Here is a 10,257-nt window from a genome sequence, read left to right on the forward strand (position 1 = left end):
GAAAAGAAGAGGAGTCTCAGTCTCTCCTTTCTATTTGGCCTCCGTTTCCTGGAATCATAGACAATTATTTCAGGTAAAACCTGAAGGTTGAAAACACCCTTAGGGCGCTATTGCACAGCCAGACCCGCTGTGAGGGATCTCATAGATCAGACTCGACTAAAGGGCTGATTGTTTCAGTCATTGGCTGCACATTCCCTATTTTGTGATGATTTTTAGTCTGTCAGAAGATAGAGACTGGACAATATCCAAGCTGATCACTGGCGTCTGATGAAGAGACCAGTCCGGTCTAGAAACGTGTAATGCTGAGCCTTTTATACATGTTTTTATTATTTTAATAAAATAGTTTTTTTTACATCATCTGTTGGGAGTAGCTGCGCCTGTTCATCCTGCTGGAATTGGAGAGGAGGTCTGCATCTTGTTACGGCCCTGGCCTGGGTTTGCAGGAAGGCTGCACACTGGTTCCCTTCTTGAGTATACGCATGGAGAGTTGTGCCTCGATCTTGCACAACTTAGCCAGGTGAGAGGGGAGCCGGTTTTACTCTGGTACTGGAATTCTGTCCATCCCATTGCAACTGGTCCTGCACATGGAGCGCTGTCTTTGTTCTCTTTTTCTCTAGCATTACATAGGAAGAGGCCTCGCCAGTTCACCCCATGTAATAGGGTCCTAAAGCCCCTATTCCACCAACAGATCTGACGACAGATTATCTGCCAAAGATTTGAAGCCAAACCCAGGAACAGACTATAATCAGAGAACAGGTCATAAAGGAAAGACTGGATTTCTCCTCTTTTTAAATCCACTCCTGGGTTTGGCTTCAAATCTTTGGCAGATAATCTGCAGTCAGATCTGTTGGTGTATTAGGGCCCTAGGCTACAGTGTGACTGTAGGCTGATTATGGTGTGACAGCTATATGTTATACTGTTATCTGCACACACCATGGAGCAGGAGGAGCTGAGAAGAACCATATACAGGGAAATCTCTGCTTATTCTGGACTAGTCATGTGGGCGGTCCTACTGAGTGATTGACAGCTGTGTGACTATAGACAGAGCTGTCAGTAAGGGGGCAGCACCTCATACTTTGCTTATGGGCTACGTAGTCACATGGCCAGTCTTACTTACTGACAGCTCTAACTGCTTATTACTGTCACCCACTGAGCCCAGCAGAGATTCAAAGGAATAGTTGAGCAATCCTTCTCACTGTAGATGAGGCCGCTCTATAACCCCTGTATATACACTGAGGGTCGCGGTGTAGCCGGGGCCGCCCTCCCCATAGCGATGTCTGCCGCCTCCAGCCATGAGAGCGTTAATATGTAAATGAGTGTGCAGGCAGTGTATGTGATTGGTCGGCGCCGGTGGGCGGGTCCTTAGTCTTCCTTATTGGAGCGCTCCCTGTGGTCGGGCAGTGTGCACGGCGCCCTCCTCAGCCTGCGGCTCTGCTCCTCTGATCCTCGGTGAGTAGTGACCCCCATGCCGCCATGTGCTTCTCCTTCCCCCGCATGGCTCTGCTTCCTCTTTCCCGGCACCCGGCCATCATCGTGAGCGCTGGGCCTGTTTATAAAAGTGACGCACGTGAGAAGGAGTAGAACTACAAGTCCCACCATGCCCCCAGAGTTCGCCGGCACACGTGACCCCGGGTAATCGCTCTGTTTCTTGTTCTTTTTAGACTGACAGCTCGTGCGGGAAGATGGAATCCAGCGGAGGTGAGTGCGAGGCGCGGGGACACGTGGTGGCCGGGCATCTGCCGGCAGGTCAGGGGTCACCTGCAGCCACGTGACTGCACGATGCCCCCCTCCAGGAGAGCAGCAGAGCTTATCACAGACCTAGGGGTGAGGGGCCAGGGCTTAATGTACACTGCAGAGTCCTATAGGGGAACACTTGTGGACTGGGATGGTCTACCTGTAGCAGGTGAGGAGACCCCCTACAGCAGGGAGGATCAGGACACCTCTCAGCCTGCATGTAGGTCAGGAGCACTGACTGCTGGAGTGCTGTATACATATAAGGGGGCTGTATACTGCAGGGAGGATCAGGACACCTCTCAGCCTGCATGTAGGTCAGGAGCACTGACTGCTGGAGTGCTGTATACATATAAGGGGGCTGTATACTGCAGGGAGGATCAGGACACCTCTCAGCCTGCATGTAGGTCAGGAGCACTGACTGCTGGAGTGCTGTATACATATAAGGGGGCTGTATACTGCAGGGGAGTGCTCTGTGCCAGCAAACACTAAAGCAGGGCTAGAGAACCTTGGCTCTCCAGCTGTTGTAAAACTACAACTCCCATCATGCCTGACAGCCAGGGCTTTAGCTTTGGCTGTCTAAGCATGATGGGAGTTGTAGTTTTGTGACAGCTGGAGAGCCAAGGTTCCCTACTCCTGCACCAAAGTATACCTGGCATGCTATAGTTGTAATGTAAGTCAGGAGGAAGCTGGATGCCTGACCAGGTCACCAGGAGTAGGGTCCAGTCCTGAGTGGCTGCCACAGTCTGGGGGATGCTGGTTTAATATCTTATATAGGCTGTTTGTCTGTGCTTCCATTCATATGCATGTTTTGCACAGGATTACTTTAGGTTAGTAAGGTTGGCATGAGTTGGTTGTGTTGTTTAGCACTTGGAGGTATTGACAGGCCAGTGCAATAACATTTTGATGTCATGTGATTACAATGGTTGTTGCCTTCTTCCCCATTTAGAGTTGAGACTTGGCAAGAAGCTGAATGAAGGTAAAACAAAAGAGGTGTATGAGCTCCCTGATCACCCGGGCTGTGTCCTCATGCAGTCCAAGGACCAGATCACAGCAGGGAATGCGGCCAGGAAGGACCACATGGAGGGGAAGGCGTCCATCTCCAACAAGACCACCAGCTGTGTATTCAAACTGCTGCAAGAAGCTGGTAAGATGGGATTATTGATCTTCATGGGAAATATTTGTTCATAAATACAGCTTAAAGGGAACCAATCACGCCAAAATTGCCCCCATTGATAAGGAAGTGTGCTGGTACATCAGCCGGCACGCTTCCCAAATATCCCCCTGTCCCCTCTTTTGTTAGCCCGTAATCTTACTTTTGTGATGTCCTGCGCCGTATGCTAATCAGCCCCAAGTAGTCAAAGTGGGCTGTACTAGTCACGGTCCTGGGCGCTGTAGTCACGCCCAGAGGGGCGTGATTCAAAGACCTTCGCTCCGCCGACGTCATCTCTGGCCCGCGTTCACGTCGGTGGCACGCCGCGTCTTTCGCATTTCGCATACGGCGGGAGAAGACGTACTGCGCGTGCGGAAGACGTCGGCGGCGCTTGCGTTCCAACGCCGACGTCTTCCGCACGCGCAGTACGTCAGCGTCTTCTCCCGCCGTACTGCGCATGCGAAAGACGCGGCGCGACGACGACGTGAGCGCGGGCCAGAGATGACGTCGGCGGAGCGAAGGTCTTTGAATCACGCCCCTCTGGGCGTGATTACAGCACCCAGGACCGTGACTAGTACAGCCCACCTTGACTACTTGGGGCTGATTAGAATACGGCGCGGGACATCACAAAAGTAAGATTACGGGCTAACAAAAGAGGGGACGAAGGGGACAGGGGGATGTTTGGGAAGCGTGCTGGCTGATGTACCAGCACGTTTCCTTATCAATGGGGGCAATTTCGGCGTGATTGGTTCCCTTTAATACACATATAAGCTTGGCATTTATTCTTTTTTAGAACTGATAGCATGGGGACAGAAAGGGGAAAGATTAGCGCTTAAAGTATCTGTCAGATTTAAAGGGGTAGTGCGGCGCTAAACAATTATTCACTAAACACACACTACAAAGTTATACAACTTTTGTAATTTTGTTATTGAATGGGCCCCCACCCCCGGAAGTGTAGTGCTCTTTACTCACCTGATGCGTGTCGACCCCTTTCCGCCATCTTGCGACAGTGATGTAATCTTCGGGCGGTTGGCCAAACCGCTCCGACCGTCCCTCGTGCCGGCCGCCCTCTGCTGCGTCATCAGCTGCTCAGCCGTGATTGGCTAAGCGTAACTGTGCTTGGCCAATCGTGGCAGAGGGCAGCCAGCACGAAGGACGGTCAGAGCGGTTCAGCTAGATCACTGTTGCAAGAAGGTGGACAGGGGTCGACACGCATCAGGCGAGTATAGAGCACTACACTTCCGTGGGTGGGGGGAAACATGGGGAAGGGGGGCATTCACTAACATAACATACATTACAAAGTTTAACAAAAACATTTGATCTGTTATAGAGATGTCAATAGTTTTGATTGGTATCCGGGTGGTAAGACCCCCACTGATCACTAAAACACACGGCTAAGCACTTCTCATGAGTCGTTCTAGCAATTTGTAGGGATCTCAACATCCAGATTACAACTGATGAAAACTTTTGACATGTCAAAACTTTCTTAAAGTGACAATTTAAAATAGTGGTATGAGGTCTTGCTTACAGTACTGGCTTCTGATTACCTTGGGTCACCAGACATGATACATGGTAGTATCATGTCTATTAGAGCTGTGAGGGAGAAAGGGGGTAAAGATTTGCAAACCACCGGTACAGTTTTCTAGATGTCGTCAGGTTCCAGGGTCTGCCTGTCTTCTGAGGCCAGTATTCTGGCTTAAAACAACTTTTAATCCAGCAGCAAGGCCTCGAGTCTGTGCCCTTTGCCTGCAGCACCTCTCTCTCTCCTACTTCGTCCATTTTAGGGGCGTGCCGAAAAAGAAGAAAGGTGGGGAGAGAGGCACTGCAGGCCTAGGGTCCAGATGCTCAAGGCACTGCCTCATTGACACCCTGCGCCACCACAATACTTGCTACAGTAGACACAGACCCCAGGACCGGATGTGCAGTGAAGTCACCAGTGGTCCGGGGGTTGCTGTGGTAGCACAGATTCAATTTAAACAGGAGTTGTACATTTACGTCAAGAGCAACTCCTATGAGTGTGTGCACTGTAAGGGGTGAAGACTCCACATGCATTCTAGCTTGGGGTTCTGCTAGAAAAGCTGCTCCGACGCTTTATATGGATGGACAGCTGTGTGATGGACATGAGATCCTGAAATGCAAACTGTCGGCCCAGAAATAAAACACCAGATCATCCAATGCTCTATGAAGGGAAATGTCAGTGTTTCTATTTGTCCAGAATAGGTTGTAGTCACACATTCCTAACGTGCACACTGCAGATATGCTATCCAAAGTGTCAGGAACATGGTGTTGACTTAAAGGGTCACTGTCAAAGTTTTTTTTTTTTTTTTTTTTTTTTTTTTTTTTTTTTTTTTTTTTGTTTTTTTTTTTTTTTTTTTGCAGAAATCAATAATACAGGGAAACTTTGTAATTGGGTTTATTAGCCGAAAAATAAATTTTTATCATGAAAAAGCAGTTTGACGCTCTCCCCGTCTTCATTGTACTCCTTAGGAGAAAAAAAAAACAGAGTTAATTAAAAGCTACATCCCGGGCTCTCTCCTCTGACAGTCACCAGGGACCTATCTGACCTCTGAATAGCTCCCCCACTGAATCCTTTGTTCTGTTTTTTGCTGTTGACATTTCTGCTCAATCTTTCCCCCTTCCCCTCTTCATAGAACAAACAGGATGCGTCTGATTTTGATTTCCTGATTCAGAGCAGTGGATGACAGAAAGGAGAGGGGGGGACCTGGGAAAAGGCTTTTTAAATGCAGATAATGGCATATTTGCCTAATAAACCCAATTACAAAGTTTCTTAAAATCGCCTGGACTATTGATTTCTGCAAAAAAAAAATAAAAAATTCCAAGCATGTAAGCATCAGGTATTTGGTAGGTTGACTCAGAAGACAGAAGGGGGCATTGTCAGGGTGTGTTTACTACACTTTACTACTCAGTTTAACACCTATCAATAAATGCAGATTTGATGAACAACTCTTTACACTCACTTGTTCACCTTTCTTAGGTATCAAGACGGCATTTGTGAAAAAGTCTAGTGCAACCGGATTCATTGCTACCCACTGTGACATGATCCCTATTGAGTGGGTGTCCAGGAGGATAGCCACAGGCTCCTTCCTAAAGAGGAATCCTGGGGTCAAGGAAGGATACACATTCTATCCCCCAAAAGTGGAGATGTTCTTTAAGGTTTGTTGGAAGGCCTATACCCTGAGCTGTCCTTAAAGGGGTAGTCCACCCGAAAATTTTTTCTTTCAAATCAACTGGTGCCATAAAGTGCCAGAGATTTGTAATTCACTTCTATTAAAAAATCTTAAGTCTTCCAGTACTTATCAGCTGCTGTGTGTCCAGCAGGAAGTGGTGTTTTCTTTCCTGTCTGACCCAGTGCTCTCTGTTGCCTCCTCTGTCCATGTCAGGAACTGTCCAAAGCAGGAGCAAATCCCCATAGAAAACCTCTCCTGCTCTCCAGACTGGAAATAATACAACTTCCTGTTGGGCATACAGCAGCTGATAAGTACTGGAAGGCTTGAGATTTTTTAATAGAAGTAAATTACAAATCTCTGGCACTTCATGGTAGTAGTTGATTTGAAAGAAAAATTTTTTTGGTGGACTACCCCTTTAAGATTTAAAGGGGAGCTGCAGTGTGGGAATCGCCAGAATATTTCATTATTATTATTTATTTTTTATTTTTATTTTTTTTTCTAATCACACATCTGTCCTGCTCCTAGGATGATGCCAACAATGACCCTCAGTGGTCTGAGGAGCAACTGATCGCTGCTAAACTAAACTGTGCCGGACTAGTGATTGGTCAGGCGGAGGTGGACATCATGAGACACTCCACAGTGGCCATCTTTGAAATTCTAGAAAAAGCGTGGGCAACACAAGACTGCACCCTAGTGGACATGAAGGTAAGATATGTATGGTGAAGTGGTCAGTATTACATCTTTAAACGGACCCTTTCATCATTTACATGCTGTCTGAACCACAAGTCCTCAGGGTGGTCTCCAGTGGCTTCTGTCTGCCTTACTGGACTTAATTGATCTCTCCCTATACCCAAACAGAGAGGTCCATCAGTTAAAGGATAAGTCCGTCTGTTTTTTAAAATCTGTCAGGGAAAAGGAGGAATTTGATCAGGAGTATGAACTTATCTCTTCCCGCCTCCCTGCCTGTCCTAGCTGATGGACTGACAGCTCCGCTAATCAGTGACTTGAGCAGTGTCCCGCCCCAGTCACAGACTGACTGACTGAGTGGCCAGTCCATCAGCAGGGGTCCCGAGGCCGGTCCCGCCGCTCACCACGGGGAGAGGTAAGTCCATACTCCTGATCAAATTGCCGATTTCCAGATTTTAAGAATGGCTGGATTTTTTCTTTAAAGCCAGTAGGCAGATGCTGGCAATGACTGCCTTGATAACTTCAGGTTGAAAGAAAGTGGTGACCTGTTCCTTTAAAAGTAAAAACTTAACTTAATTTGAATTCTTTCTTTAAAAAAAAAAAAAAATTAAATTCTCTTCAACCAGATCGAGTTTGGTGTGGATGTGACCAAAAAAGAAATAGTCCTTGCTGATGTGATTGACAATGACTCATGGCGTCTATGGCCAGCAGGAGATAAGACCCAACAGAAGGATAAACAGGTATTTATCTTATTTTCCACATACACTAGGGGCAGGCTTTGTAGCAGCAATCATCGTCACTAGCTTGCAGACCCCTTAACAGCTTCGGTTAATCATGTGCGCATTCTGCAGATCCTTGGCTTAGAGGGGTTCAGAGGTGACACCTCAGTAGTTTTGGATGCAAACACTGGCCAGATTTGTGGTAAAAATCACATGGTTATAAGCCCCATGAATGTGCTCAGTGTCAGTTGATGCAACAGATAATCTGACAGAACATAAAGAGGGAGATTTATCAAAGGGTGTAAATTTAGACTGGTGCAAACTGCCCACTGCAACCAATCACAGCTCAGCTTTCAGCTCTGTTGAAAGAAAAGCTGAGCTGTGATTGGTTGCTGTGGCCAGTTTGCACCAGTCTAAATTTTACACCCTTTGATAAATCTCCCCCAAAGTCTTAACAGATGGCATAGTCCTAACTAACTTTGTCACTTGTGTCATCTCTCTAGACATACCGGGATCTGAAGGAGATTACTCCAGAAGCCATGCAGATGGTGAAAAGAAACTTTGAGTGGGTAGCAGACAAAGTGGAGGTAACTAGTATGTCTATCGGTGTGACTCATGAGCAGGAGACCTTTTGTCAAACATGTCTACTGGGGAAGTTTCTTACCATTATATAAGCTTCTGCATGATTTCTATGGAAAATATTTCTGACATACGTTATTCGCTTTTTTAAGTATTATAAGGCAGACCTTGCGTTTGCAGGACTAGTGCATAAATAACTAATCACAAGGGGTCTGACTAATCTAAAGAACAGGCCCCTTTAAGTTCCTGGGACAACCCCTTCTAAGAATCTGTTAATATTTGACGCTTTTCTAAAACCATAGTAAGACTTTGTTCCAATAGATCTGTTCTTTGCCCGTTGCCAGAGCTCTCCCACAGTTTTCTTTAGTTTGGAATCGGAATCGTGTGATTAAACCTTTATCTTTGACTTATAATAATGACTATTGCCTTCATTGTTTTCAGCTCCTTCTGACAAGTAAAGGCCAAGGAAGGGTTGTCGTATTGATGGGGTCAATTTCCGATCTAGGCCACTGTGAAAAAATTAAGAAGTCCTGTGCAAACTATGGTATTCCATGTGAACTGAGGGTGACATCTGCTCACAAGGGACCTGATGAGACTCTGAGAATCAAGGCGGAGTATGAAGGTAAGCTCAGCGGCCCTATAACAGTGACTTGCTCCATCTCTTCATAGTCTTTGCCAAGAAAACACTTTCCAGTTTGGAAATTGGTAATGAATTTGAGACTGATGTGAAAGGGGTTATCCAGGTTGATAAAATTTAATGTATGGTAAGAATAAATGATTATCACCTATTCTGGCTCTTTCTTCTGGGAGGACGCCATGCGCAGGTGCCAGGACAAGTCATGTCTGTCCGGCATGTGTGAGCACACTCTTACACTGCCTAATCTTGCATTTCTAGGAGATTGCATTCCCACAGTGTTTGTTGCTGTCGCTGGTAGAAGCAATGGTTTGGGTCCGGTCCTCTCTGGAAACACTGCTTATCCTGTTATTAACTGCCCACCACTTACTGCCGACTGGGGAGCACAGGATGTCTGGTCATCTCTGCGAATGCCTAGTGGTAAGAAACTCTAGACAATGGTGTAGTCTTGTTCTATGAAATATAACCGAGCAATAAATTATATATATAATAATATATATAATTTTTTTTTTTTTTTTTTTTGTTTCAGGGCTTGGATGTTCCACAGTGTTGTCTCCAGAAGCCGCAGCTCAGTTTGCAGCGCAGATCTTTGGACTGAACGATCATCTGATTTGGTCAAAGCTTCGTTCTTGTACTCTGAATACCTGGATTTCTCTCAAGCAAGCAGATGCAAAGCTGAGACAATGCAGCATGTAACCATGCTCCTCATGACCATTAAACAGCTGCCTTTTCTAGATATGAGTCTTGGTTTATTTTCTGTCATGAATGTCTCCTGTCAGTAGTGGCTGTATTGGTAATAAGTGATCAGCACCACATCCGGTGTGTAGTTGACATGTGGGGTGGCTTTCAAATCCACACAGCTGTAATGCAGCACATTTTGTCCATTGACTATTGGGGAAGTTTAAATCTGCAATAAATCTAATGTTCATGCAGAAATAATGTGGATCCCCAATAAAATCTACACTGGAGCATTATTAAAGGGTACTGATCACTAAGAAATCTCTGCAGATCTGTGTGTGGACACCAGAAGAACACATTGCAGAACATCTACATGGCAGCGCAATCTACTGCACACCCATGTGCAGAGATTCTTTGTTACAAGTAACTTGTAAATGCATTGTGGCTTTACATAAATGTAGCTTAAAGGGACTGTCGCCTCCAAACCACCTTTATCAAAACCCTAACGTCATCTGTAAGTAGGATAACGCATGCTGATTACAAATCTGTACTTTGTCGCTTTCTACTCCTCTGTATTTCCCTATTGGAAGCCTACAAACTGGGCATGTTGATGCATAGACAGGACTAATTGGCTTAAGAATATATAATGGAGGGACTACTTGGACACCCTTTAAAGTGGTTATCCAGTGCTACAAAACCATGGCCACTTTCCCCCTACTGTTGTCTCCAGCTTGGGTGGGGTTTTGAAACTATGTTCCATTGAAGTAAATGGAGCTTAATTGCAAACCACACCTGAACTGGAGACAACAGTAGGGGGAAAAGTGGCCATGTTTTTGTAGCGCTGGATAACCGCTTTTGTTTGTGGCTTATAGCAAAAGAATGCACGAA

General features: G+C 46.1%; 1 protein-coding gene across 1 annotated transcript; it reads left to right on the forward strand.

Annotated features, from left to right (window-relative positions):
• The first annotated feature begins 1,343 nt into the window (after window positions 1-1,343).
• Window positions 1,344-9,427, forward strand: PAICS (phosphoribosylaminoimidazole carboxylase and phosphoribosylaminoimidazolesuccinocarboxamide synthase). Its single transcript, XM_069976541.1, has 10 exons — window positions 1,344-1,449; window positions 1,662-1,698; window positions 2,681-2,878; window positions 5,880-6,058; window positions 6,598-6,777; window positions 7,386-7,499; window positions 7,982-8,065; window positions 8,499-8,679; window positions 8,953-9,111; window positions 9,221-9,427. The coding sequence occupies exons 2-10, from the start codon at window positions 1,683-1,685 to the stop codon at window positions 9,385-9,387; spliced, it is 1,278 nt and encodes a 425-aa protein (XP_069832642.1). The 5' UTR covers window positions 1,344-1,449; window positions 1,662-1,682; the 3' UTR covers window positions 9,388-9,427.
• Window positions 9,428-10,257: the final 830 nt, after the last annotated feature.

The sequence above is a fragment of the Dendropsophus ebraccatus genome, chromosome 7 (assembly GCF_027789765.1).
Source record: "Dendropsophus ebraccatus isolate aDenEbr1 chromosome 7, aDenEbr1.pat, whole genome shotgun sequence".
Taxonomy (NCBI): domain Eukaryota; kingdom Metazoa; phylum Chordata; class Amphibia; order Anura; family Hylidae; genus Dendropsophus; species Dendropsophus ebraccatus.

Excerpts from the sequence above, each read along its gene's own strand:
- PAICS (XM_069976541.1), top strand. Across the intron at positions 6,778-7,385 it reads GCACCCTAGTGGACATGAAG|ATCGAGTTTGGTGTGGATGT; the intron begins GTAAGATATGTA and ends CTCTTCAACCAG. Across the intron at positions 8,680-8,952 it reads AATCAAGGCGGAGTATGAAG|GAGATTGCATTCCCACAGTG; the intron begins GTAAGCTCAGCG and ends TTGCATTTCTAG.